The 27,226-nt window shown below is 56.8% G+C and overlaps 3 protein-coding genes across 5 annotated transcripts; 1 reads left to right on the forward strand and 2 right to left on the reverse strand.

Annotated features, from left to right (window-relative positions):
• Positions 1–1,120: 1,120 nt before the first annotated feature.
• On the reverse strand, positions 1,121–6,162 carry Gtpbp3 (GTP binding protein 3, mitochondrial). Its single transcript, XM_041675182.1, has 9 exons — positions 5,437–6,162; positions 5,060–5,307; positions 4,864–4,950; positions 3,912–4,114; positions 3,685–3,757; positions 3,448–3,591; positions 3,181–3,346; positions 2,497–2,781; positions 1,121–2,296 (listed from the first exon to the last, which is right to left on the reverse strand). Exons 1-9 carry the CDS (start codon positions 5,487–5,489, stop codon positions 2,071–2,073), a joined length of 1,485 nt encoding a protein of 494 aa, XP_041531116.1. The 5' UTR covers positions 5,490–6,162; the 3' UTR covers positions 1,121–2,070.
• A 1,949-nt stretch (positions 6,163–8,111) lies between these two features.
• On the forward strand, positions 8,112–18,343 carry Ano8 (anoctamin 8). Of its 2 annotated transcripts, XM_041674406.1 has the most exons (19): positions 8,112–8,451; positions 9,105–9,215; positions 9,312–9,444; positions 9,589–9,727; positions 9,798–9,894; positions 10,558–10,674; positions 10,755–10,882; positions 10,961–11,122; positions 11,386–11,538; positions 11,638–11,764; positions 11,862–11,917; positions 12,020–12,094; positions 12,296–12,427; positions 12,774–13,574; positions 15,292–15,483; positions 15,562–15,693; positions 15,779–15,889; positions 17,434–17,956; positions 18,037–18,343. In XM_041674406.1, the coding sequence occupies exons 1-19, from the start codon at positions 8,346–8,348 to the stop codon at positions 18,177–18,179; spliced, it is 3,438 nt and encodes a 1,145-aa protein (XP_041530340.1). In that variant the 5' UTR covers positions 8,112–8,345; the 3' UTR covers positions 18,180–18,343. The 2 variants fall into 2 exon arrangements, with proteins under 2 accessions (XP_041530340.1, XP_041530341.1); XM_041674407.1 differs by lacking the exon at positions 12,296–12,427 and having other exon boundaries at positions 8,114–8,451.
• An 894-nt stretch (positions 18,344–19,237) lies between these two features.
• On the reverse strand, positions 19,238–25,385 carry Dda1 (DET1 and DDB1 associated 1). Of its 2 annotated transcripts, XM_041674408.1 has the most exons (5): positions 25,251–25,385; positions 22,313–22,393; positions 22,184–22,235; positions 20,478–20,539; positions 19,238–19,858 (listed from the first exon to the last, which is right to left on the reverse strand). In XM_041674408.1, exons 1-5 carry the CDS (start codon positions 25,251–25,253, stop codon positions 19,748–19,750), a joined length of 309 nt encoding a protein of 102 aa, XP_041530342.1. In that variant the 5' UTR covers positions 25,254–25,385; the 3' UTR covers positions 19,238–19,747. The 2 variants fall into 2 exon arrangements, with proteins under 2 accessions (XP_041530342.1, XP_041530343.1); XM_041674409.1 differs by lacking the exon at positions 20,478–20,539.
• Positions 25,386–27,226: the final 1,841 nt, after the last annotated feature.

The raw sequence follows: 27,226 nt of genomic DNA on the forward strand, positions 1-27,226 counted from the left end.
GAAACTGGCACCATCAAAAGGGAGGCATGGGGCTCCAGTATGCACTGCCTGGAGGAACCGGGAGAGACAGAGGACACGGTGCAAACACCTGGTTTGACTAATGAGCTCTGATAATGGGGGTCGAGAAGTATGGCAGTCTGTATCTGAGATTTACCTTGAGAAAGTGTGAAGAACTTTCTGCTATCTTCTAAGTTCCCAGCCTAAGAACCAATTAATTCTAATTTGTTAACCTTCTGATATTGCTAGCAGTCCCTTTTTCTAATTAATTGCTAAAGATACCTGTTTTCTTGCAATTAGTGACTTTCACTGTAATCTCCTCTGAAACATATTTCATGATAGTTGCCTAGTTACCCATTGACGGTAGAACTCATTCCTCTCCTTAGGGTCTATGCTGACTGACCTGGGAAAGATCGTAAAAACTCCTTCATTCAGACCTAATGCTTGGTGCCCCTACTATAAAAAGTGGGTTCAGAAACTAGCTTTTGGCCACAGCCTAAGAAACGCCATCTCTGGCTGTGGTCTCAGCTAGCTGATAAGCTTCTGTGCCCCACAGTGTTTTTTTATTTTTTTATTTTTTATTTTTAAGTTTGCTTCTGGTTTTCCTAGGATCTGGTTTCTGGAATAAAGTTTGCTTCTGGTTTATTAGACTTGGTGGTGTTCTCATTTTTGTGCAAAACCCCCTGGACCCAACAATAAGGAGGAAGCAGCTTGTTCTTCCCGGCCATTGGCTATCTTAGCTCCGAAATAATCACATAGAAACTATATCAGTTAAATCACTGCTTGGCCCATTAGCTCTAGCTTCTTATTGGCTAACTCTTACATATTAGTTTAACCCATTTCTATTACTCTGTGCATCACCACACGGTCGTGGCCTACCAGCAATGTTTCAGCACATCTGTCTCCAGCAGCGGCTCCATGGCTTCTATCTCCAACTCTGCCTTCTTTCTCCCAGCATTCAGTTTAGTTTTCTCCGCCTACCTAAGTTCTGCCCTATCAACAGGCCGAGGCAATTTCTTTATTCATTAATGGTAATCACAGCACACAGAGGGGCTCCCACATCAGCCCATTGCTTTGGGGAAGGTCCAAGGCCCTTCCTACTATATCTAGGCTGAGTTAGGTATCCATCCAAAGAGAATGGGTTCACAAGTACAAGCAGTAGGGATAAATCCTGGTGCCTCTGCCAGTGGCCATACAACTGTCACCCACATTCAGAGGGTCTAGTTTGGTCCTATGCTGGTTCTTTTCCTGTCCGGCTAGAGTAAAAAAAAAGCACGGGTTGTTCTCCCACAGGACTCGGGTTTAATTCCCAACATCAGCATATCAGCTCACAACCGTCTCTAACTCCAGTTTCCTAGGATCTGATATCTTCAGAGACAATAAAGCTAAATAAATTATATGCACGTATATAAACAGAACAATGTGCTGCCAAGCCTGAGATCCACGTCACCACTGCAGAGGAGTCCTGAAAGCTCCCCTCTGACCTCCCTGTCTGTGCTGTGCCCATAAACGAACTTTAAGAAACAGAATGCTCAGTAGAGCCAGGTCTGACTGCAGCAATGGGTTCCAATTAGTCGCTTTTTGCATTGACCAGAGGCGATAATAAATAAATATATTTGACATATGAGAGATTGACATAGGACACATCATAGAGAGAACACAGAGGCAAACTTCTTGAAGGTAAGGCTAACTGGTCCTCTTGAACTGACATTTCTGGACCACCCAAACTCTTCATGCTCCTGTGGTACTTAAAAACTAAAAAGCCAGGGGCGTGGCTCAGGGTGGAGCCCCTGTCTAGAGTCCCCCAGTGAGAGGCTGGGGGCGTGGTTCAGGGTTGGAGCCCCTGTGAGGAGCTGGGGCGTGGCAAGAATTTCATCTCCAGCACTATGTACACTTGGCATGGTGAGAAGGCCTTAATCTCAGCAGCCGAGGGGTACCCATCCTGGGATCCCTGGCCTGTCTCCTACTCACTGTGGAGGGAATAGGCTTGAGGGCCAGGGACCCCAAGTGCTCGCCTGCTCTCTGCTGCCATCAGTGGGAACTGAGGCACTAGGTCCCATCCAGCTCTGACCCTTACTTGCCCACACAGAAGTCCCGGAAGATGAGGTCCAGGACCTCTTCAGTGCCTCCTCCTCCTGTGAGGTAGCTCAGGTGCCTCCGAGCCCGACGCAGGGCCTCGGCTGCCAGGGCCAGGTCTGTGGTTGCCTGGTAGTGGCCCAGGGCATCCAGGCAGCTCTGGAGGTGATGCTGGTGCCTAGCCCGGGTCAGGAGCGGTGGTCCCGTGAATGGGTCCCCACACCTGCCAGAAACAAGACTTGGCATTTCACTTGGCCTGTGCAGCCACCTTTTGAACAGCCCCCCCCCCCACCACCACCACCAAAGTACTCCTTTTACAGAGAGAGATACTGAGGCTGAGGGACAGGCATGAACCCAAAGCCAGCAGCTCTGCCTGCACCTGAACTTGAGTTGGAGAGTGGAAGGGGGCCAAGGGAGACTCACACGGCAGCCAGCTCGGTCTTTAGGGCCTGCAGGAGACCGTCCAGCCCAGCTCCGGTGAGGCAGGACAGCAGCAGGTGCGGCATCCCTAATAAGGCAGTGTCGCTGGCGCGGGGACTAGTGGGAAGCAGGTCAGATTTGTTGAGCAGCAGCAGGAAGCGCTGTCTGCCGCTGTTGGGTCTCTGCGCTGCCAGTGAGGCTACCACAGTGTCCAGGAAGCTGCAGCAGGAGGGGGAGGCCAGGTCGGAGGCATCCAGGACCCCCAGGATAATGTCAGCCTGCTCCAACCTGGGAAGGAAGGAAGCCACGTTGTGGGGCACAGTCACAGAAGCCTAGGATGGCCCTGTGGGTGACGAGCAGAGGAGGGGTGCACCTGAGGGAGGGACAGGCACTGCAGGGTGGAGGCAGGGGCTTGGCCAGGTCTGTTAGGGAGCATGGGCGGGGCACAGCAGAGGAACTGGAGGTCAGAGCCTCTGGTGGAGAAGGGTTTGAATGATGCAGGAGACAGGGTGGGGCAAAGAGGGGGAACGGAAGGGAAGCCAGCCAAGCTTGCATCTCAGTCAAACTACGAGGCTCCCCGTACCCCTGGCTTTGGGGGAACTCAAAATCTTTTGTTTCAGGAATAATGAAATAGACTAGAGGGGAGAAAAAGACCCCAGGTGGCTTTGTCCCCAGCCCTGCACCCACCGCTGGTGAGCCCTTCGCACGCCCTCCTGCTCAGCCACGCCCACGCCTTCCCGCAGCCCAGCAGTATCACTCAGCAGCACAGGGAAGCCAGCCAGGTCCACAGGCGTCTCCAGCACATCTCGGGTGGTCCCTGGCTCTGGGGACACGATGGACACGGGTTTCTGGCCTGAAGGTAGACAGGGTGTGATGAAGGGCAGTAGGGTGAAGGTAAGAGGCCCCACCTTCCCACTACAGCCCTGCCCAGGAGTCTGCCAGAACCCCACATACTGAGAAGATTCACCAGACTACTCTTGCCCGCATTGGGGGGTCCAGTGACCACAACGTGCGCCCCCGAGCGGAGCCTCTGACCACGCCTGGCATCTCGTAGGTGGGAACCCAGTGCACCCTCCAGGGTTCGAACGTCTCTGTCCACTGAGAGAGGGAGAAGTTAGGCCGAGGAAAGGCGATCAGGAGGATCTCTGGGGTGCTGAGACGCCAGCCCCACCCTCTCAAAGGCAGACATACCCTGCTCCAACACATCCTCTTCCAAACTGCCATCCTCTCCAAAGTCAATATAGGCTTCTACATGGGCCAGAGCCTGGGAGGAAGGCGAAGACGTCATGGGTGCTCCTGGGAACCCATGGTCCTCGCTCTAAACCCAGCTCCAGCTTGACCTAAGTGACCAGACTGGCATTTCACAGGTCTAGAGCTTTTCTAAGAAAGGGATGGACGGGTGAGCAAGCAGGTCTTGCCTTGGTGAGGGTCTTGGCCCAGCCTCGGCACAGTTGGCCCAGCTCCCCATCCAGCTGCCTCAGGGCCTGGCGCCGCTGGGCCTCAGTTTCTGCGTGGATCAGATCGGCCAGTCCCTCCACTTCAGTCAGGCTCAGCTTTCCGTGGGCGAATGCCCTTCTGGTGAACTCCCCAGCCTCAGCTGGTCGCAGTCCTGGCACACTACCTGAAAGCATCACAAGGTCCAGGCTCCTGATCCCAATGGCAGGTTCCACACAGTTTCCAGGTTGGTGCCCCGCCCCCACTGTATGGACAGTCAGGAAGCTGGCTGGTTCCCAGAGCTGGACTCGGATGGGTATGACCCAGGTACCATGCCTGGGGGTTAGTTAGGAGATGTCTGTCAGAACCCAGGCCAGCTGCTGCTCAGGTCACCTGCAGCTGCCCCTTCCACATAGGCCTACACAGACAGACTAGAAACCATTAGAGGTCTCCTGTGGCAAACTGGTTTGTCGGACACACAGTTCCTGGAAAGGCAAGACCCTCCCTGACTCCACCACCCAGCAATCACAGGCAGGCTGGCTGTAAGCTGGTACCGTGGGCCACTCAGTCAGCTCCCTGCATAGGATCTAGCCCTTCCTCAGAACAACTGCCACCAAACATATACCCTGCTCCCGAGTCAGCTGTCTTCACAGGCCTCCCTATACTGCAGTCTGCCTATGGCATTAATCGTGTGTGTGTGTGTCTGTCCGTCCAGGAAGTCAGAGGACAGCTTGCATAAATCAGTTTCACCACAGAGATTGCGGCATTGGAACTCAGCTCGGGCTTGGCAACCATCACCTTATCTGGCTGAGTCAGCAATCTAGAAGGACCACGTTAATGATAAACCTCTTCCCACAAATGACATTCTCTATCTTGCAGCCGACACCAGAGATCTTTCAGTCTCTCCGGGAACAGTGTCACAAAACAGAGCCTCACCCAACGCCTGCAGGACGCCGCTGACCACTGCGGGACCTCCGTGCACGTGAAACTCCACGCAATCCTCACCCGTGAAACTCCGGGGACCTTGTACGGCAAAGAGCAGAGTCAGACGATGGGCACGGCCCGGGCTGACTCCCGGAGGGGGCTGAGGCTGGGCTACTAGCGCTGTGGGATCCTGGATCGAGCCCCTCACCTGGAAACCAGAGGACGAGCGCGCGGTCCAGCGGCTCCCCGGAGAGCGGGTGGCGGAGAAGGTGCAGGCGGGCGCTGCGGGCCGGAGGTGGCTCCCGGGACGCCGTGAGGCTGCGGAGCGCGATCCCGCTGGCCGGGCCGCTGGTGCGGATCACAGCGATGGCGCAGCGGCCCTGGCCGGAGCTGAGCGCGAAGATGGTGCTCTCGGGGGTCCAGGACCCGGCGCCGCTGCTCCGGCATGCGCACAGCCTGGGGGCCGGGAAGTAGACGAGTAAGCGCACCCCGGACGCCGAGCCTCGGAGTGAAGGACGCCGCCCGGGGATGCCCCGGGGCCTAGAGCAGCGCCCCCCGCCGTGACAGCGGGTCTGTCCCACCCACCTGCGGGGCGCCCGCGCCGCCCTCGTCGCCAGGGCACTCAGCCCGCGCCACATGAATTTCCAACCAGCCAGCTCCCTGCCCGACGTCCCTGCGTGGCTTCAAGTTCCGGGAGGAAGTCCCGCCCCTTCGCGGCGTGACTGGCAGTGCGCCCAGCGACTCTCCACTACCATTGACCGTGGTTTCTATTGGTTCACACAAGGGAAACCAAGGGGGTGTGCGCAGCGCAAGAGTGTCCCCCGGAAATATGAGACCCAAGTTTTTGGTTCTTAGACCGGCTGGGAGCCGAGACAGTGTGAGGAAGAAATCCCAGGCTGTCACAGGGAGAAGGCTCGCGTCTCGTTCTTCCCTTGTGTGCAAAGCTTTAGAGGCGCCAAGAAGCTACGTGTGCAGTTTCACTTCTAGAAGAGGGCAGCTCAGCTGGCAAAGGCCTGAGAACCCGAGTTTGAGTCCCGGGACCCCGCTTAGTGAAGGATGGCAGACTTGTGCAAGTTGTTCTTAGACCTCCACACGAGAGAGAGAGAGAGAGAGAGAGAGAGAGAGAGAGAGAGAGAGAGAGAGAGAGAGAGAGAGAGAGAGAGAGAGAGAGAGACTCCTCAAAGCATCTTAATAAGTGCTTGAGATGAGTTCCTGGGAAAGTCACGCCCTAGATTAGTCAAAAAATCTGGTCCAAACTTTTTGGGAAGTTTGTTCCTGGCCCTTCTTATATCTCTCCGCTGCCCCCTTCCCAAGCTTTGCCAGCGGCAGATCCTAGGCAAGCATTTTAGCCAGGAGCCATTTCCAGGCCTGGTTCCTCCTCCAGGCGGCTCTACTCCAGCCCTTGCTTCCCCGCTCTCTTCTAGGACTCGGTTGGTCGCAGGTCCGATGTGTGCCGGTGGCTCCCGGAAAGGCTCCCTGGGTTACCTTCAGATTAACCTGGGGCAGCGCTGAATTGCGGGGTGAAGGCGGAGGCTCGAATTCCTGGCACCGGGCGGGCGGAGCCTCGGGAGCGCCCTCGCACGGCTAATTCTCCGGTTCTGGACCCGGGCGGGCGGGCGCTCTTTAAGAACACGCTGCCGGGCAGCGTAACGTCGCAAAGCCCTCAGGTCCTCAACTGCCCTACTTTGCAGGCTGTGAAACAGGAACAGTGACGTTGTCCATCTCCCTTGGTTCCTTCTTAACACGTTTACAACACATGCCCATTACATCCTGGTCACCGAGAAGCAAACTGGGCTCATAGTCCTTCAGAGTGGACCACTCAAGACTGGGAGAAGTTGGGAGGCCGGAGCCTGGAGCCTGAGCTCAGTGGGTTAGGCGCTTGCTGCTAAACCTGATGACATGAGTTCAATCCCCCCGACTCACTTGGTGGAGGGAAGGAATCAGTTCTCAAGTTGTCCCCCTGGTCTCCACACACTCGTCAGAACCTCAGAAACAAACATTTTTCTTTTTTAAAGTCAGGGCCTCAGAAAAAAGGGAGCACACCTAAAGCCAGAGGCTTGACCTCTGCAAGAGCGAGCATTTCCCCAGCAAGCTGGACTTTGTTGGGCTTCCCCCTCCCCAGCAGCCCCCCCCATGCAAGTTTCAGAAAAGCAGCCTTTCTTTTCCTTCCTTCCTTCCTTCCTTTCTTTTCTTCTTTCTTTCTTTCTCTGTGTAACATCCTGGAACTCCCTCAGTAGACTAGGCTGGCCTTGAACTCAGAGAGCTGCCTGCCTCTGCCTTCTGAATGCTGGGATTAAAAGTGTATCACCATCCAGTAGGGTTATTTTTTAAGATCTATTTATTTTTATTTACGAATGTGTACTCTCTGTGTTAGGTTTATTCAGAGGCCGGAAGAGGTTGTCATAGCTCCTGGTACTGGAGTTACAGGGTGTGGGACCCGAACTCTGTGTGATCCTCTGGAAGAGCTCAAGTGCGCGGCCATCTCTCCAGCTTGGTCCACCCTTTTTGGACACAGGGTCTAGTATAGCCCACAGTGGCCATGGACTTGCTATGTAGCGGAGGATCGCTTTGAAATACGGATCTTTCTGCTTCCTACGCGTAGGATTGGGAGATCTGTGCCAGCCAGACCAGGGCTATACCGACCGCGTCACCCTGCAGTCTCTGCCCGCCACTCTGGAGACTGAAGGCAAAGTTTTGTGCAGGTTAGGCCAGTCTCTGACACCTCAGCCCTCGGCCGGACTATTTATTGCATTATCTCTGTGTGAGGTGGTGCGCGCCATGCCGGGGGTGCTTTTGTAGGCGTAGGTTCTCCACAGTCGGGATCACGGACACAAACTCAGGTTCTCAGCACCTTGATGAAGGGAGCCGTTCTGCAGGCTCCGGACCATATTTAGTAAACTCGTACCCTGTATCCTGATCCCTTTGTGGAGGCTGGCGTGGGTGCAGAGGGTGACAAGCGCGTTTTAGGCAGGTGAACTCTACTGCAAAGGCCCTGGGGCAGGCTGAACCGGCTGCCATGCCATCTCACTGACACTTCTGTTGTGGTAGTTGAGCTATTGTTCTCAGAAATGCCACTCAACAAGATCCTCCTGCTCCCACATCCTGCAGTAAGGAAATCACGGCCAGCTCAGCTTCCACACCACGTGAATTCTGTGGGTGGGTGGGTAAACGGAGGCTGTGAGGGTGAGTGCGGGAGGGAATAAGCACCAGCGATCCAAGTGGTCGGGTGGGAAGGAAGCTCAGAAAACAACTCGGGCGGAGACGGGAAGCAGAGGCCAGGCGGGCGGGACTGAGGGACTCAGGGAAGAAGAATCGAGGTTTGGCTCGGGCGGGGACGACAATCAAGTGAAGCACAGGGACGGCGGGCGGTGCGGGCGGGCGAGAGCGGCCTTTGTCTCCTCCCGCGCGCTTGGTGGTGCCACTCCGGTCCCCATGAGCCCGCGGCCCCCCGGCGCCCGGGCGTCCTGAAGCCCCTGACCTGCCCTGTCCTCGCCATGGCCGAGGCAGCCTCGGGCGCCGGGGGCGCGACCCTGGAGGGGGAGCGAGGGAAGAGGCCCCCGCCGGAGGGCGAGCCTGCAGCGCCTGCGTCTGGAGTCCTGGGTACGTGAGCTGCGGGTGGCACCGGGACAGGTGCACGGGTGAGCCCTGGGGCTGCAGGGGACGCCGATAGGGGTCACACATCCCGAGCCTGGAGTGTGGCCCAGGGGCCGCTCCTCGTGGGGCTGCGGCTGCGGCACAGCGCGCGGGGTTGGGGCAGAGCGTTTGTATTGAGGGGTCCCCGTTGCGGGGACGTGGACACTCCCCTCTGACAGCCCCAGCCTGACTGGTGTGAGCCCTGCCATCTGGAGACTCCCAGCACAGGGAAACAGGGTAATATGGACAGTTCTGGGTTCGAATCCCACCTGGATTAAGTGACCTTGAGCATCTGGGTACACTCTGGGCCTCAGTTTGGTGACCTGTGAAATGGGGGTAAGGACTTCACTCTGTTCGAGCAGCTGTTTTAAGGACCGCTCTGTCTTACCAAGAAGCGCACAAGGCTTGTGCTTGATTGCGGTTTGGGAGGCGGAGCTGGGCCTCAACCATGAGTAAGATTTTTAAGGCAGGACCTAGGGGGAAGGGCCTGGCTGGTGCAGGGGATGTGGAGAGAGGAGAGAAGCCCAGGCTGAGGATGCTCTGCCCTCGAGAGCTCTGATGAGGGCCGGTCAGGCCACGGAGAGGCCTGATCTCAGCCGGACCTGCCACGCTGCCCCTAGATAAACTATTTGGGAAGAGGCTCCTGCAGGCTGGCCGCTACCTGGTATCCCACAAGGCATGGATGAAGACGGTACCCACCGAGGACTGTGACGTGCTCATGACTTTCCCAGGTATGCACACCTGCCTGTCCTGGGCCCTGATGCAGCGTCTGCCACTTTGGCCGAAATGTAAAGTGAGCACTTGTGGGTCCCTGTGCTCCTTGGCAGACACCACCGATGACCACACGCTGCTATGGCTGCTGAATCACATCCGAGTGGGCATCCCCGAGCTGATCGTGCAAGTTCGCCACCACCGCCACACGCGTGCCTATGCCTTCTTTGTCACAGCCACATATGAGAGGCGAGTGCCCTGCCTCCACCTCCCTCTGGCCTTGTCACCTTTCTGAGGGCCAACTGTGCCCACTGTTCGTTTGTCCTAAGATATGGCTCGCGAATCGTCCTTAGCTTGGTGATGCGAACCTTCTATGCCCTGTCCTGCTCACAGCTTGCTCCGGGGGGCCGATGAGCTGGGTCTGCGAAAGGCAGTGAAGGCCGAGTTTGGCGGGGGCACCCGCAGCTTCTCCTGCGAAGAGGACTTCATCTACGAGAATGTGGAGAGCGAGCTGCGCTTTTTTACATCGCAGGTGACCGCCCTGTGCCCGCGTCTCTGCACCCACGGCCCTCCGTGCCGAGCTCACACCCGTCTCCCCACAGGAGCGACAGAGCATCATCCGCTTCTGGTTGCAGAACCTACGGGCCAAGCAGGGGGAGGCGCTGCACAACGTGCGCTTCTTGGAGGACCAGCCAATCAGTGAGCAGGGCGAGCCGGCCTTCCAATTACCTACGGAGAGGTGGGCGTGTCTGTTAGAAGATAGGTGTAGGAGGGTGGAGCTTACGGGCTAGGAAGAGGGTAGGAAGAAGTTGGGCATCCAAAGAATCCAATGGGCTTGACCTCTGCCGGGCACCTGGTGCAAGAATGGGAGAGGCGGTCCAGGTGAGAGAAGGTGCGAGCAGGACCACGGACAGCACCCATATGCTAGGTGGTGAGGCCTACTGGGAAACCAGTTCTCAGAGGTTCACGCTTCTATACCAGCCTGTCATTTCTTAGACATTCAGGGCCAGAAATGGGGGTTAAATCCTAAAATACACTTGACGGGCGCGGTGAGGACATACATGCCTGTGTTCTCCCAGGCCCTGGGAGGCTGAGGCAGAGAGCTTGTTAGTTTAAGATCAACCTGGACTTTGTAGTGGGACTTGAAACCCTCCTGGTTCCCGGTCATCCCGGCCTCTCCCAACCCCACTTACCCAGCTTATGCCGTGCTGGGGATGGAACCCAGGCCTTTGAGTATGCTAAGCAAGCACTCTACCAACCAAGCCACATTCCCAGCCTTCTATAGGCTCCAGAACAAGGTGGGCTGCCCGGGCTGTCCATATGGTGCAGAGGCAGGGATCATTCTCTCTCTTCCTCCTGCAGTCCCGGAGCTGGCTGCCCGAGGCATCATACAGCAGGTGTTTCCGGTCCACGAGCAGCGCATTCTGAATCGTCTCATGAAGTCCTGGGTGCAGGCCGTGTGTGAAAACCAGCCTTTAGGTGTGGATTCATGGCTGAGGAGTGGGCTAGGGTCCCAGGAGACTCCTGGAGGTGACCCAGCCTCTCTTGTCCCCTGGCAGATGACATTTGTGACTATTTTGGGGTGAAGATCGCCATGTATTTTGCCTGGCTGGGCTTCTACACGTCGGCAATGGTTTACCCTGCTGTCTTTGGTTCTGTTTTGTATACATTTACTGAAGCCGATCAGGTACTGGGCAGGACTGGGGGTGGCCTTCCTCCATAGGCTGGCTGTGTCATTGACTTGACTTTCCTCTGTCACCTGCAGACAAGCCGGGATGTTTCCTGTGTTGTCTTTGCTCTCTTCAACGTGATCTGGTCGACACTGTTCTTGGAGGAGTGGAAACGGAGGGGTGCAGAGTTAGCCTACAAGTGGGGGACATTAGATTCACCCGGGGAAGCTGTGGAGGAGCCACGACCCCAGTTCAGGGTCAGTCTGGGGCTGAGGCTCAACATTCAGACAAGGCTGGAAAGGCGAGAAATGTTGCACAGAAGAAGGGCACTGGTGTGTGTGATGGGCGCCATCAGAGTAGAGTGTGCGCCTGAAGGGGTTGGATTTGAGCTTTTAGAAGGCTGCAGAGAAGACTTGTCTCTTGTGAGAGAAGTGGCTTGGCCAAGGGAAACGGGGCTCCTAGGATCAGGAGGTGGGTGTGGCCCCTGGTCTCACACACTGCCCCTTCTGCTGGTTGTCAGGGTGTCCGACGCATCAGCCCCATCACTCGGGCTGAGGAGTTCTACTACCCGCCCTGGAAGCGACTGCTCTTCCAGCTGCTCGTCAGCCTGCCTCTGTGCCTGGCCTGCCTTGTCTGTGTCTTTGTGCTGATGCTTGGCTGCTTCCAGTTGCAGGTAAGCCCACAGCCCCCACCCTTGCCCTACCCTCTGCCCACTGAGCTCCGGGCCCAGCTTCACTCGCCTGAGCCCCCTGCCTTGTCCTGCCCCTTTTAGGAGCTGGTCCTGAGCGTGAAGGGTCTACCCCGCCTGGTTCGCTTCCTGCCCAAGGTCATGCTGGCCCTGCTGGTCAGTGTGAGTGCTGAGGGCTACAAGAAGTTGGCTGTGTGGCTCAATGACATGGGTATGTGCAGGCAGGGGAAGTCCCCACCGTCCTGGGGATCCCCATAGCTCTCGGGGGGGGGGCAGAGTGTCCCCTCATTCACCTCCTCGGCCCCTAGAGAACTACCGGCTAGAGAGCGCCTACGAGAGGCACCTTATCATCAAAGTCGTCTTGGTGAGTAAACACGCATGACCAAAGAGGCTAGGAGGATGGGAGAGGGGTTTGGAGAACCCGCAAGGCGGGGCTGCAGGATGACCCAGGCCGCCTGCCTCCCAGTTCCAGTTTGTCAACTCGTACTTGAGTCTGTTCTACATCGGCTTCTACCTCAAAGACATGGACCGCCTGAAAGAGGTGAGGACCTGCCCAGCACCCCAGACGCAGCACTCTGACCCCCTGGGGACGGACCCATGTAAGGGGTCCAGGGCTCTCCAGCCCCTCCCTCCCCTCCTCCATCCTTCTCTCCTTTTTGTCCGTCTGTCCGTGCGTCCTCTCTCTGCCCGTCGTTCCCCTCTCCCATCTGTCCGTCCACCTGTCCCGTTGGTCCCTCCACAGCTCCTGCTACTCCTGTCCCTGACCCAGAGCCTCGAGCGGCAGCTGCGGGCGGCACTGGTCCCGCTCGTGGCCCTGCGGTTCCGCCTGCTCCTCCTGTCCCTCCGGGGTTTCCTGCTCGTGGCCCGGGCCAAAGTACGGGCAGGTGGCGAGCCTTCCCACGGTGTGGGCAGCGTGGCTGTGCTGCGGGTGGGGCACGGCGAGCATAGGGTGCATGCGCAAAAGGGTCTCCCGTGTAGGCTGAGGAAGGTCCACCAAGGTATCCAGGGCCCAAGGCAATGCCTGGGCAGGGTGGAGATAGAAGAGCTGAGATTCCTGGCCAGTCCGCTGGTTGGCTGTGTCTCTGGGACTGAGCTGCGGCCTCAAGTCCAGGGTTGTCCAGGGGCTGCAAGAGCCACCTGGAAGGGCATACGCGTCTTCGAGGGTGTGACCCTACGGTGCCCGGCTCGGCCCGCCCCACGCGGCCTCTTTCTGTCTGCAGATGCTGGCCACTCTGCTCATCACTCGGCAGCTGCTGCAGAATGTGCGCGAGGTGCTGCAGCCGCACCTGTATCGCAGGCTGGGCCGCGGGGAGCTGGGTCTGTGCGCCATCAGGGAACTGGCCCGGGCCCTGCTGGGCCTGCTGAACCCCTTGCGCCCGGACCCCCGAGGGCACCTGGAGGCCCAGGCTGATGAGGGAGGATCAGGGAGCCACAGGTGTTTGGGTGGAGGCTGCGGGGCGCCGGAGGAAGAGGAAGAGACAGCGGTGGAGCGGAGGCTGGCAGGGGAAGGCGGAGAGGTCCCAGATGGGCCTCGGGGTGGCAAGGAGGAGGAGGAGGAGGAGGAGGAAGAAGACGAGGAGGATGAGGAGGACGAGGACGAGGGCGAGGAAGGCGGCCTCCTGGACTGCGGGCTGCGCCTTAAGAAGGTCAGCTTTGCGGAGAGGGGCGCAGGGCGACGCAGGCCAGGCCCGGGTCCTGACGGCCTCCTGGAAGAGGGGAGCCCCACCATGGTGGAGAAAGGGCTGGAGCCTGGCGTGTTTACTCTGGCCGAGGAAGACGATGAGCCAGAGGGGCCTCCCGGCAGCCCTGGGCCAGAGCCCCCGACCATCTTGCTCCGTCACGCAAGTGGCGAGGGCCGAGACCAGGGTCCTGATGGAGGTGGAGACCCAGAGACCAGCTCCAGGGACACGGCTGGGAGACAGAGGAGGAACAACAGGTCCTCATGGATCGACCCACCAGAGGAGGAGCATTCGCCACAGCTCACGCAGGCAGAGCTGGAGAGCTGCATGAAGAAGTATGAGGTGAGAGAGCAGAGCCTCCGCCACCCTGGCTCCTGGGAGGCGAAGGCATGAAGGCTGGAAGTTAGAGGACAGCCTGCTCAACAAGAAACTCGAAAGAGAAGCAAACAGGGCTGTGTTGATAGTTTAGTTGGTAGAGTGCTTGTCTAGCATGCATGAAGCCCTGGGCTCCATCCCCAACACCACATAAACCGGGCATGGTGGCACATGCTGGTCATCCCAGCACTGGGAGTTAAAGGCAGCGGGTCGAGAAGGTCAAGGTCCTTCTCTGATGTGGACTAAGTACTGGGCAAGCCTGGGCTACAGGAGACTCTCCCTTAAAAAAATAAACAGGAGGTGGGCAGTGTTGGCACAAGCTTTTCACTTAGGAGGCAGAGGCAGGTGAGTTGCAGGACAGCTGGAGCTAGGACTGGAGTCTTGACTCAGCAGGGAAGAGGGCTGCTTGTCGGAGTTCTTGGCTTCTCTCAGCCACTCAGAAAAGCTGCTTGCTCCAGCTCCAAGCGATCCAACATGGCTTTTAGCCTCTGGACACCTGCACACACACAGACACACAGGAATTCGCACATGCATAAGTAAAATACATTTTAAATAAATAAAAAGAAAATAAGGACTAAGATGGTAACGGCACTTGCCACGAAGTCGTGGCGACCTCAGTTCCACCCATGGGACCCAGTGGGGGAAGGAGAGGACGCACTGACAAAGTTGTGTTCTCATATCCACGTGTTCTGAACTGCACTCCGAACGACAAGGCTATCTGCAGCTAACCCCTGGCCTTCACACAAGCTCTCACACACACCCTGCCTACACACATGCACCTGAGGAAACCATGCAAAGAAGCACACTGTCCCTGCCCGCGGGCTGCTGACAGGAAAAGCATGTGGTCAGGAGAGCATTGTTGTTTCTACTCTTTGGGGGTCGGCCACTCAGCTTCCAAATAAGTCACACACAGACACTTAATTCTTACTTATAAATGTGTGGCCTTAGCTTGGCTTCTTTCTAGACAGTTTTTCTTAATTTAAATTTTCCCACCTACCTTTTACTTCTGGACTTTTATCTTTCTCTATCCCTGTAAATATTTTAATATTTTCTTTCCTTTTAATTCCATGTCTGGCTGTGTGACTTGCCCCTTCTTTTTTTTTTCTCCTTCCTTTTCTTGTTCTTGGTCTTCCTTCTCCCAGATTTTTGCTTCTATTTATTCTCACTGTCTGCCAGCTCCACCTATCTTTCTCCTGCCTCTCTATTAGCTGTTCAGCTCTTTATTAGACCAGTCAGGTGTTTTAGACAGGCAAAGACTCACAGCTTCACAGAGCTAAACAAATGCAACATAAAAGAATGCAACACAGCTGGATGGTGGTGGCACATGCCTTTAATCCCAGCACTCAGGAGACAGATGCAGGCGGATCTCTGTGAGTTTGAGGCCAGCCTGGTCTACAAGACCTCGTTCCAGGACAGCTAGGGCTGTGACACAGAGAAATCCTGACTTGAAAAACACATCTGTGCATCATTAGCAAGTGTTCCCCAGCGTAAACAAATGTAACCCATCGTAAACCCGTGAAGGTGGTGGCAGGCTCGCAGGCGGGTGTGTCAGGGTGATCATGGGACTCTTGGTGTGGTAAGTGCGAGAGCCCGCTAGTGGCCCATGGACTTGTGCAGGCAGAGTGTGGAAATAGGGAGTGAGCCTGGGCCTAGTGCCTAGCCTGATGGGAGCTCCTGTCCTCAGGATACATTCCAGGACTACCAGGAGATGTTTGTGCAGTTCGGCTACGTAGTGTTCTTCTCTTCCGCCTTCCCCCTGGCCGCCCTGTGTGCCCTTGTCAACAACCTGATTGAGATCCGAAGCGATGCCTTCAAGCTATGCAGCGGCCTACAGCGGCCATTTGGACAGCGAGTGGAGAGCATTGGCCAATGGCAGGTGGGCCAGTCGGCGAGGCCCAGAGGGGATGGCAGCCCCTGTGGGGACCTCTCCCTGAACCTCCTGCCTCCTCTACAGAAGGTCATGGAGGCCATGGGCGTGGTGGCGATCATGGTGAACTGCTACCTCATTGGCCAGTGTGGCCAGCTGCAGCGCCTGTTTCCCTGGCTCAGCCCAGAGGCGGCCATCGTGTCTGTGGTGGTGCTAGAGGTGCGGCTGGTGGTCCCCGGGGTGGGAGCGGGGCGGAGGAGTCGGGCATCCCTGAGCCCGCAGCCCCCGCGTCTGTCTCCCACAGCACTTGGCTCTGCTGGTCAAGTACCTCATCCATGCAACCATCCCTGACATCCCTGGCTGGGTGGCTGAAGAGATGGCCAAACTGGAGTACCAGCGACGAGAAGCCTTCAAGGTACAGGACTGGGGTTTGGCTGATGCGGTGTCAGGAGGGAATACATTTTAGGCTGAGTCCCTAGTAAAAAACCGTAGGCAGCAGAGGGGGTATCCCAGCCCCTCATTTCAGGTTCTGCACCCAAAGATTCCACCAACTTGGATGGAAAGTACCCAGTATTTGTAGAGTGTGGAGGTGCACTGCTGTCAGGCCCACACCTAGGGGTGGGCCCGTGGCCGGGCGCTCAAGGCCAGCTGGGCTATGCTGTGCTCTCTGAGAAAACAGCAGGATTTGCATGTGTACCAATGCACAGACTGCTGCATTTTCCTTCTTGTTTTGAGACTTAGCCCATCCTGGCCTCAAATTTGCAATGCCTGTGTTAACCTTCTGAGAACATGTTCCGCCACACCTAGTTTGTTTTTTTTTTAAATTATGCATGCCGTTAGTTGGTCTTGTTGTGCAGGCCAGGCTTGGGGCTCCATCCCAGCCTCTCAGTTAGCTGGGATTACAGTGCCCCTCAAAACAAATGTTCATACAACATTCCCACTGAATCACCTAGAGACTTTCTTTTTTACATTTATTTTACTTTATCTGTTGCGAATGATTTGCCTGCATGTGTATGTGCACCCATGCAGTGCCCTTGGGAACCAGCAGGGGGCGTCAGACTTCCTCCTAGAACTGAAGTTACAGATGGTTGTGAGCTACATTCAGGGTGCTGGGGACTGAACTGGGGTCCTTTGCAAGAGCAGTCTGTGTTCTTTACCACTGAAATGTATCTCCAGCCCCATCTAGGGACATTTCAAGTCTACAGGAAGGGGTGAGCAGATAACAAGCAGGGTGCCACTGTAGAAGGGACCGTTGTACCATACATTGGGTCCTGGAGCCAATCCTTCGTGGGTGCTCACATCGGCGGGTGTTGTCTAGATTCTTGATGACATAAGCTCCAAGCTCTCAAGAATGCTCATTCTTCAGACTGCCCGTTTGCCTCTTCCAAATCCCTCTGCAAACTGCATGAAGGGCCAAGGAGCTGCACCTTCTCGGGAAGACTTTCCTAGTGTTCCAACCGGGAGCCAGGATTCTAGGCTGTCACTCTACCTTCTCACTGGGGCTCCTAGGCTGTCACTCTACCCCAGCCACGCCCCCACCTCCTCACTGGGGGATCCTAGGCTGTCACTCTACCCGAGCCACGCCCCACCTCCTCACTGGGGAATCCTAGGCTGTCACTCTACCCGAGCCACGCCCCCACCGCCTCACTGTGGGGATCCTAGGCTGGGGCTGTACTGCTGATCCTCAACAGTTCCAAACTGAGTTTTAATTGACGGGCCCTGAGTGGTGGCTCATTCCTGTGATCCCACACCTGGGAAGTTGAGGTTGGAAGATTCTGAACTCTAAATTCCAGCTACACAGTGAAACCCTGTATCAAAAACATACAAAGAAAAGGAAAAGGGAGGAAGCAGTTCCTTTGAGAAGGCCCGGGGTGGAGGTCTACAGCCTTCCCACATGCCCTTCTCTCTGTGCACCGGGTGGTCAGGGGTTCGGGGCGCTCAGGCCGTGTCTCCCCACAGCGGCACGAGCGGCAGGCGCAGCAGCGCTTCCAGCAACAGCAGCGGCGACGGCGCGAGGAGGAGGAGCGGCAGCGGCACGCGGAGCAGCAGGCGCGGCGGGAGCGCGATGCGGGCGGCCGCGAGGAGGCGCGCGCGGAGGCCCCGGGTCCCGACCCCGCGGCGGAGCGCGGAGCGGCCAAGGCCAAGGGCGGCGAGCGGCCCCGACGGCCCGGAGCGCTGCTGCCGCCCGGCCCGGTGCTGCGGCTGAAGCAGATAATCCCGCTGCAGGCCCGGCCGCCCGCGCCCGCCGGGTGCGCGCCCCCGCCGCGCTCGCCCGCGGATACGCGCCTGCCCGCTTTCCTCAGCCTGCGTTTCCTCAAGGCGCCCGAGCGCGGCCCGTCCCCGCCGCGGCCCGGAAAGCTGTTCGCCTTCGCGGCGCGCGAGACCGCGGCCAACGGGGCTCCCGGGGGCGGCGGGCGCGCGCACAGGAGCGCCGGGGACGAGCCCGCGGCCGCAGAGCCTGAGTCGCGGCCCGAGGACGCAGGTCACAGGCCTTAACCGGGACGCGCGTCGCGAGGGCCGTGGGCACCGTGGGGCCCCGCGAACCGCGCTCTCCCTCCGCAGGGCTCGCCTCGCCGCCCGCCGGCTGCTGGCGCTGGGACGCGCCCTGGGGCTGCGGCGGCGACAACCCGCCCCGCGTCCCGGGCCCCGAGGAAGCCCCCGCGCGCCCCGCGCAGCCCGCCTGCTGGCCCGCAGCCCGCCACTAGCCCCGCCGCGCCCCCGCCGTTTCGTCGACCAGGATGGGGGCCACGAGCGGAACCCCACAGAACAGAAAAGTACACAGGATGGGCGGTTATTTATTTGTTTTTAATTTATTTTGTCATATTTTTGTAAAACGGCAGAAATGCAATAAAAAGTTTATTTCAACAGTGCTCGAGGTCAGAGCGGTGGAGAGACCTCGGGGGATCCGTAGCCGGTGGCTGGGCACTCGGTTCTCCCAGGATGAGGCCTCTAGAGGGCCCAGGGAACCCATCAGGGTGGCGATTTCGGGCCTGGATCCGGATGCACGTATGTCGCACCCTACGCCAGATGGGACTTAGGGATGGTGCACTCATGAGGGTGCCCAGAACAGAGGATCCGCACCGGTAACAGCCCACTGTGACTTGGTCCAGAGGTCATCCTGCCAGCCTGCAGAGACCTGGGAGCTCAAGTGGCGCTCCGGAGGCTGCACAGCTGTGCACAGCAAAGGCAGAGGGAGACAGAACCCCAGTGTGTTTATGAGAGTTGATGCCACCTGAGACAGGGCAGTTCCAGGAAGGGTGTTGCGGGGTGCTTGGGTTGGGACGCATAAGGGTTAATAGGGCTGCCAGGATCCAGTCACTGTGTGAGGCTGGGGTGTTACTGGGGTCACAGTGGGGTGATAGCTCCTGGGGAACATGGAAGCCTTGGGCCTTGCCCACAAGCAGGGACCCCAGAAGCCCTCTTACCTGCGGCGTATACCATGCCCCAGCTGAGGGTGCACAACCACTCTAGTCCAGGGAACTTTCCTTCCCTACCCTCAGGACAGTGGGGCCACCTCAACCCCCAACAGTGTTCCCCAGCTTAAGGCTACTGGGCCCAGATTGGCTGGTGCAGGGGCCTCCAGTGGCCAGAGACTAGTGCTGGCAGGCGGGCCTCCCACATGATGATGGGTGGCTTTCAGCTCTGTCCCCCAGGGAAATGTGAACCCAAGGATCCCTGGGCAAGGAGGTGTGGCAGTCAGTCCTATGCCAGTCACTCGGGTCCCAGTGGCTCCAGCCGAGGTGTGCGGACCAAAGACGCTGGGTGAAGTGGGAAAGATCCTTTTATTGGGATGGAGGAGGAGCACGGGCTAGTCCATGATAAAATGACTTAAGAGAAAGATCCATAAGGGCCGGCTCTCTCCTGCCCTGGCGTGGGCTCAGAGTAAGGGCTGGCATGGGAGGGCCCCGGGAGGTTCCAGGACCGAGACCCAGCAGGCCTGTGGGTGGGAACAGGGAGGAGCGTGCGAAGGCAGCTCGCTTGTTGGGAGACCAGGCCGCCCCAGACTTTGGACCCTGGCGTTGTCTCTGGCGGGTGGCTGGGTGGGGGACACCACTGTGCTTTAAAAAAAGCATCTATGAACACCTCACGGCGCTGGGCCTGACGTCCCTTTAACCAATGCTTGACACGAGTTACAGCATAAATAAAAACTCAAGGAAAATAAATACATGGGTCCTATGAGGTTGGAGGGCGCGGGCTGGGTAGGAGGCAGGCTGCGCTTACACACGCGGGCAGGAACGGACAGAGCAGACAGACGTGGGGCGCTGTGTGGGGCCTAGGTGTCCTCGGGCATGTCGGGGCTGTCGGTCCGGGCCACCTTGCGGGGTGGTGCTGAGCTCTCGCCCTCCGCCTCCACCTGTTCTTGGTCTCTCTTTTTGGCAGCGTTCTGGAGGGGTGGAGAGGGAGAGGCTGGAGTGAGGACAGTGAGGATAGCATGGGAGAACCAATAGCATGGTTCTTTCTCCCTCGCTCCCCCACCCCACCCCATAGGGTCTCTACATAGCTCTGGCTGTTGCTGTTCTGAAACTATGTAGACCAGGTTGGCGTCAAACAAACACAGAGATCCTCATGCCCCTGCATCATCACCATGCCCTGCCCACGGGGACACCCTGCAAGGTAACTCGGGCAGGCGGCATGGGTGTGCTTTTTTACATACTATCTAAACGGCTGAAGAGTCAGAGGCAGGAGGATCACTGTATGAGGCCACCCTAGACTCATACTGGTCCCGAACACCGTCAGCTTCCTGAATGCTGGGGTGACAGGCATGTACCATGTCATAAATACATTTTACCATTAAAGTAAAATGTCAGAAACAAGAGACTCAGCTTGACGACTGGGTGCTAGCTGTGCAATGAAGAATGCCCCAAGTTCATCCCCACTCTCCCAAGTGCTAGGAACCCACGAGCACACACCCACTGGAACACTTCTCCCCAGGACGGGTCTTCTGAAGAACTTCTATTCAGCCCTCAAGGCCCCACTCAAACACCCCCAGCCAAGAAGCTTGCCTTTTTGTCCCATTGCTGGTGCAGGTAGCGCAGGAGGATGTTCGTCTTCTCTGTCACAATGACTGAGAAGCAAGGAGAGAGCGTGAGAAAGATGGAGGTGCTACGGCCTCCACCTTGGCCTCACTTTTCTGGGGTGCAAACTTAGCAGTAAGAGAAGATTGCCGCATCCCTTGTGAACACAGCCGAGCACAGCCTCAGGCACTGCTGCCCTGGTCCACCTGGGACTCCATTCTCAGGCTCCTGGGCTAGGACCTGCCCTGGGCAGCTCTCTTTGGAACACCCTTGGGTTTTGTCCTGGTTTTGGTGCCAAGGATGGAGCCAAGGTTCTGGAACTCAGGCCAGCACCCAGCTGCAGAGCCCTCCCATCTCCTGAGACAACACCAGAGGAAGTACCCACGTCAGGCTACAGCGAGGTTGGGTGCTCAGGACGAATCCACAGCCTCACCCATGCCAGGGAACTGCACTGCCCATGAGCCTTGCTCCTTTCCTGGACGGATCTGTTTTTAAGGATTTACTTGTATTATTTTAAATCTGTGTGTCTGTGTGTCTAATGAAGCTACAGGAGGGCTCTGAGTCCCCTGGTGAGCTGCGCTGTGGTGCTGGGCCTGGGCTCCAGTCCCCTGCAGCACAGCTAACCCGAGAGTCTGTGTAGCCCCTTGCATGGTTTTTAGCTTGTGTTGGGTGGGTGCATGTTTTGGTCAGAGGACAATGGTGGGAGCCAGTTCTCTCCTCCTACCATATGGATTATAGGGACTGCATCAGATTCTCAGGCCTGGTAGCCATCTTGTGGAAATCAACGTTTTTGGATTGTTTATTTTTTTAAGACAGGGCCTTACTATATAACTCTGACCTGGACCTCGCTCTATAGACCAGGCTGGCATCTCTGCTTCCCGTGTGCTTGAATTAGAGGTGTGTGCCAACCATATCTGGCTTCCAGACTCTAGATTGACAGACAAGCACTAGGCCCTTGCTCTCCTATGCCACAGAGACCATGGCCTGGACACCACTGCCCACAGGCCCAGTATGGTCACTGCTTCCCCCACTTCCACAGCCACAAAGACTCTGACTTGTGGTTTCTGTGGGCATGTGGAGGCGTGTGGGTGCACACTGACCTCGGCTGGAGATCAACCTTGGCACTGGCCCTCACCTTCCCTTTGTTTGCTGGGCTCTCTTGTTCTCTGTGCCAGGCTGGTGGGTCCTAGGTTGCCCAGTGGGGCGGACTCCAACTATAGACCCTGTCGAGGCGCCTGGCTTTCACATGGGTTCCAGAGATCTACAGTCAGATTTAAACTCCGCTTCCCAGCCGGGCGGTGGTGGCGCACGCCTTTAATCCCAGCACTCGGGAGGCAGAGGCAGGCGGATCTCTGTGAGTTCGAGACCAGCCTGGTCTATAAGAGCTAGTTCCAGGACAGGCTCCAAAACCATAGAGAAACCCTGTCTCGAAAAACCAAAAAAAATAAAAAAATAAAATAAAAAAATAAACTCAGCTTCCCCTGTCTCAGCATCCAGAGCGCTGGGGTAGGTGTGCTCAGCTCGCCCACTTCACGATGGAGCCCAGGGCTCTATCTCCCAGTTCGGTCCCAGCTTACAGTCTTGATACGCAGATGGCAGGGGCCATCCCACCTGGTCTGCAGGGAGGACAGGCCAGCTTGGGCCACCCTGGCCCCTCCTGGCTGCTGCGGAGAACGAAGCGCTGCAGTACTCACTCTGTTCTGATGGGTACTCTCGGGTTGGCAGGTAGACTGAGGGACGGCGGTTCTGTGAATGGGGAGGGGGGGGTTAGCTGGCAACTCTTGCCCTCAAGACAGGGATGCCACTCCCAGCCCCACACTCACCGAGGCCTTGCACACGGAGTCCGCGTGGAACCTGCTGAAGTTGCTCTTGTTGTAGACGGGCAAGCCTTTCAGAAAGTCTGCCTGGAGACAGGGGTGGGTATGAGGCCTCTGATGCCGTCTGAGAACACACCTGGGCTGCCACCCGCCTGGTCCTCCACTGCTCTCCTAGGGACCAGGCCAGAGGGAACCCGAGGCTGGCTGCTTATGGAATACTTCTTCTACATGTATTCACTGTGCTCTGTGTGTCTGTGTGGGGAGGGTAACACGTGCCACCATGTGCGCACTCACGGCCTGCCCAGCCGTCTCCACGGGAGCTGTTTAAAGGGGCACTTCCTTGGGGCGCAGTAGTGCATGCCTGCCATCTCCACTCCATGAGGCCGGAGCAGGGTCCTTCTCAAAACAACAACCAAGGCAATAATGAAGCCAGGTAGTGGTGGCGCAGGCCTTTAATCTCGGCCCTCGGGAGGTAGAGGCAGGGATCTCTAAGTTTGAAGCCAGCCTGGTCTATATAGCAAGTTCCAGGGCAGCCAGGGCTCTGCAGAGAAACCCTGTCTTGAAAAATCAAAAACAAACCAAAAAAGCAAAAGACTATTTCAGAAGATGGGCTCGGTGGTGCACGCCCACTGTCCCAGCACTCGGGTGGGGTGGGGCAGAGGTTGCCTGGCCTGGGAGCCTGTCCCACAACACACACCAAGGGAGCTGACTGCTGAGCAGGTAGCCCTGCCTTGAGACCACCTAGCTCGCTCATTCTCCAAATGTCACTCGGGTCTGGGGAGGGGTAGTGTGATCCCTGGAAGACGTCACTGTGGATGTCCCGGCACAGATGACCACAGGGCCCATGTTACTGCTTCCCTGGGACATTGCTAAAGCTCAGGTCTGGCCGCCTGGCTGACCTTATGGTGAAGCAGAGGTGCCTGCCCCGCCCCCCACCACTCTGCTGGCCTGGAATGTGGCCAGGCAGCCTCAGTGTACCTGTTCTCTGTCTTGTGGTCCAGTGCCCCCCACCCGCAGGGTGTCCTGGCCAGGCCATTAGTACACACTTGAAGGGTGGGGTGGGGTTCCAGAGCAGAATTGAGGTGTCTGGGGCCATCAGCCCCGTGGGTGCTGTGTGTGGCCTGGTGGCAGAACGAGTCCGGGTTCAGGGAGCTGCCCTGGGGCACTCATGTAGAAGGGAGCCTGCCCTGCTTATGTCCCCACAGCTGCCATCTCACTCCAGCTCCACAGGGACACCCAGTCTCAAAATAACAAATAAGCAATCTCGACTCTTCCCACCGGCACTGACTGTAACACGGTGTACCACCATCTGGGACACGCCCTACAACTCTCCCACTATCTCAAACCACTTCCCTGAGCTGTACCATACTGCAGTACATGTCTGGAGCCCTAAGGCCTTGGGCTGGGCCCTGGCAGAACTCAGAGAGGACCCAATGACACCAAATCCAGGCCTGCTGTGAGCAAAGTGACTTCCTCACCAGGCTGCACCCCCCCCCCCACCAAGCACAGTTCAGAGCGGCAGTCAAGGCAGTCAGGGCAGAAAGTGGGAACAGAGGTCCCTCAGGGCAGGGCAGGGACATGTATCTGTCTGCACTTCTAAAAAGAAAAGATCGGGCCTCCTCAAGTGAGCTGACAAACAAGGCCTCAAGACAAGGGGCCAGCTCCCTCATGGGCCTTTGGGGTCAACAGAAGCTGTGCTCCAGGAGGCCAGGTGCTATGGTGGAGGCGAAGCTGGTGCAAAGGCCCTGGGGCAGCAGGAACTTGGGAGTCAGAGAAAGAGAAAACAAGGCAGTGTGGCTTGCTGAGCAGCTGGGGATGAGGTCACAAAGGGCACTGCCCCTGAATGGAAGCCAGGAGCAGACTCGCCACTGGGAGCCCCAGGATGCTACATAAGCTACAAAGTGTACAAAATGATGTCTTTGAAAACCCCTGATTCTAGGTGAATTAAAGATGGCCAAAGGGTTGGGGTGGGAAAGGGGTAGGGAGGAGGCTGGACAGGCCTGAGTGAGAAGTGGCAGGCTCAGGTGGGTGCCCTGGGGAGAGTCTTGGCACAGGGAATAAGGCTGCAGAGGTGAAACGGGGACCCCCACAGCCATGTTTACCCCTTCCAGGACCTCTTCTATATGACTCATTACTATTCTTCAGGGTGTGGGCTAGGATCTGGACTCGACTCTGCTCAAATCTGAGGTATGGCTTCACCCTGGGTCAGAGAGAAGCCCTCATCCCAAAGAACCACGGGGATCACGACCCCTGAGGAGGTCAGGAGCGCCCATCAGGTCACAGGGATCACCCCTCTTGAAGATAGGAGTGAAGCGAGGGGAGGACGTCCCCCAACTCATCTATGGGCAGGCCTCTGTGCTAGCCCCTACCGGTGCCTCATTCTAAGGGGTGGGCACCCTCATTTTGCAAACAGGGAGACAAAGCTGTTACCTCGTTAAGAACAAGTGTGGGATCGACAGAGAGGGGTGGGGACCTGGGAAACGGGTCTGGCGCGATGTCGCACTTCCTTTGGTGACAAAGCCCTGCATGACATGGTGACAAGCCCCCTCGCAGCCGAGCTGCCCAGACCCGCCCCTCAAACGCCCGGAACCCGAGGAGCTTCGTCGAGGAACAGTCCGGAGCGGGGGTCTCGAGGGACCCCACCCCACCCCAAGCGATTTCCGGGGCGGGGGACGGACACACACACACACACACATACACACAAGAGACAGTCGCGACCCGGAAATTAAAGAGTTTTCAGAGCCTGGAAGCCTAACTAGGGTCAGGGGTAGAAGAAAGAGCCGGGGTAGGGTCGTCGGGCAGCCAGCGGAGGGGTCGGAGGTCATAGGTCAGCGCGAGGGGCGGGACCGAGACTAAGAGGGGGTCGGGAGAAGGGTCTCGAGGACAGTGGAGGGACCCACGACGCCATGCCGGGCGAAAGGGGAGGCCGCACGGCCGCGCTCACCATCGTCCGTGTCCTCCGCCGTCCCGGCCGCCGCCGCCACCGCCGCCGCCGCCGCAGCCTACTTCCCAGTCGCGGCCGCACAGCCACTTCCAGTCGCCGCGAAGCTCACGCTGATGGCTACAGCGCCGCGCGTCATTGGCCTGCGTGTGGCCCCGCCCTTGGCGCCCGGCGCGCTCCCATTGGCCATTCGTACTCACGCGCGTTGCCATTGGTCTGCACACCTCCGCCTTCGTCGTCGAGTTCGGTTGAAGGAGCAAACCCCGCCCGGGACTTGAAATGCAAGGGGCTTGCGATCCGGAAGTGGGCGGAGACTGCGCGCGACGTCTCCTGGGAGTTGTAGTTCTTCTCGTTCGTGGTCACGCAGGTCTCCTCTCGTTTTGGGGCTGGATTGATGTCCCTGGATAGCCTCGCTGTAACAAGGCCATTGAACTCCCGACTTTCTCCGCTGAGTCTCAACCTACAGATTCTTTTATTTGTTTATTTATTTATTTATTTATTTATTTTTTAAATATTTATTTATTTATTTATTTATTATGTATACAATATTCTGTCTGTGTGTGCCTGCAGTCCAGAAGAGGGCACCAGACCTCATTACAGATGGTTGTGAGCCACCATGTGGTTGCTGGGAATTGAACTCAGGACCTTTGGAAGAGCAGGCAATGCTCTTAACCTCTGAGCCATCTCTCCAGCCCTATTTGTTTATTTTTGAGTTCACGCCATAATACAGGCTGACTTTGAGCGTGCAACAATCCTCCTGCCTCAGCTTCCCAAATTCCTGGGATGGCAGGTTGTGTGTGTGTGTGTGTGTGTGTGTGTGTTTTACTTTAGGTAGAGCTAACATGGATTTAAGAAAATTTAAAAAATTGGGCGGTTTGAAAGCCAGGTGAATGTGGCACATGCCTTTAACCTCATCTCTTGGATGTCCTAATGTTAGTGACAGAACTTGCAGTAGATGGCAACTTTTTCCCGGCTTAGAAATCTAACAGCCTAGCCGGGCGGTGGTGGCGCACACCTTTAATCCTAGTATACAGGAGGCTAGTTCCAGGACAGGCTCCAAAGCTACAGAGAAACCTTGTCTTGAAAAACCAAAAAAACAAAACAAAACAAACAAATAAACAAAAGAGAAATCTAACAGCCTGCCAGGTGGTGGAGGCAATTCTCAGAGTTTGTGACCAGCCTGATGTACAAAACGAGTTCCAGGACCGCTATGCAGAGAAACCCTGTCTGGTTAAAACCAAAAGGAAAAAAAATGAGACTAGGAAGGGCTCTGAGGGAGAAATACCTGTTTCTAAAACATTGTTATATAAAACTTTTAAATTTACGGTCCTCATGTAGAGGACAGTTTTCAAGAGCCAGTACCACCTGTGTGTTCCAGGGTTTAAACTCAGGTCACTAGGCTTGGTGGGGCGAGCTCTCTTACTAGGTGAGCTGTCTGGGCAGCCTACTTTTAAAAAAAAAAATATTTATTTATTATTTATTGTGTATACAATATTCTGTGTGTATGCCTGCAGGCCAGAAGAGGGCACCAGACCCCAATACAGATGGTTGTGAGCCACCATGTGGTTGCTGGGAATTGAACTCAGGACCTTTGGAAGAGCAGGCAATGCTCTTAACCTCTGAGCCATCTCTCCAGCCCCCATTTTTTTTGTGTATTTTTTTGATCCAGGGCTTCTCTGTGTAGCTCTGGCTTTCCTGGAACTCGTGCTGTAGACCAGGCTGACCTCTAACTCAGAGATCCACCTGCCTCTGTCAACCGAGTGCTGGGATGAAAGACGTGCTTTCAAACTTGAATTTTCATGCACAGTCTCTGAACTAGCTACTGAATTTGAACTGACAGCTCACACTATAGTAAAAAACAATCCCCCAAAAGCAAAAACCAAAACCAAACAGAACAGACTTGTGCTTTTGTGCTGTGTGTTTGTGTGTGTGTGTACAAGCAGAGGTGTGGAGGCAAGGTTTGGCACTGTGTCTTCGCA

This window comes from Microtus oregoni, unplaced genomic scaffold (assembly GCF_018167655.1).
Source record: "Microtus oregoni isolate MIOR12 unplaced genomic scaffold, Mior012 000025F_ref0000491, whole genome shotgun sequence".
Lineage (NCBI taxonomy): Eukaryota > Metazoa > Chordata > Mammalia > Rodentia > Cricetidae > Microtus > Microtus oregoni.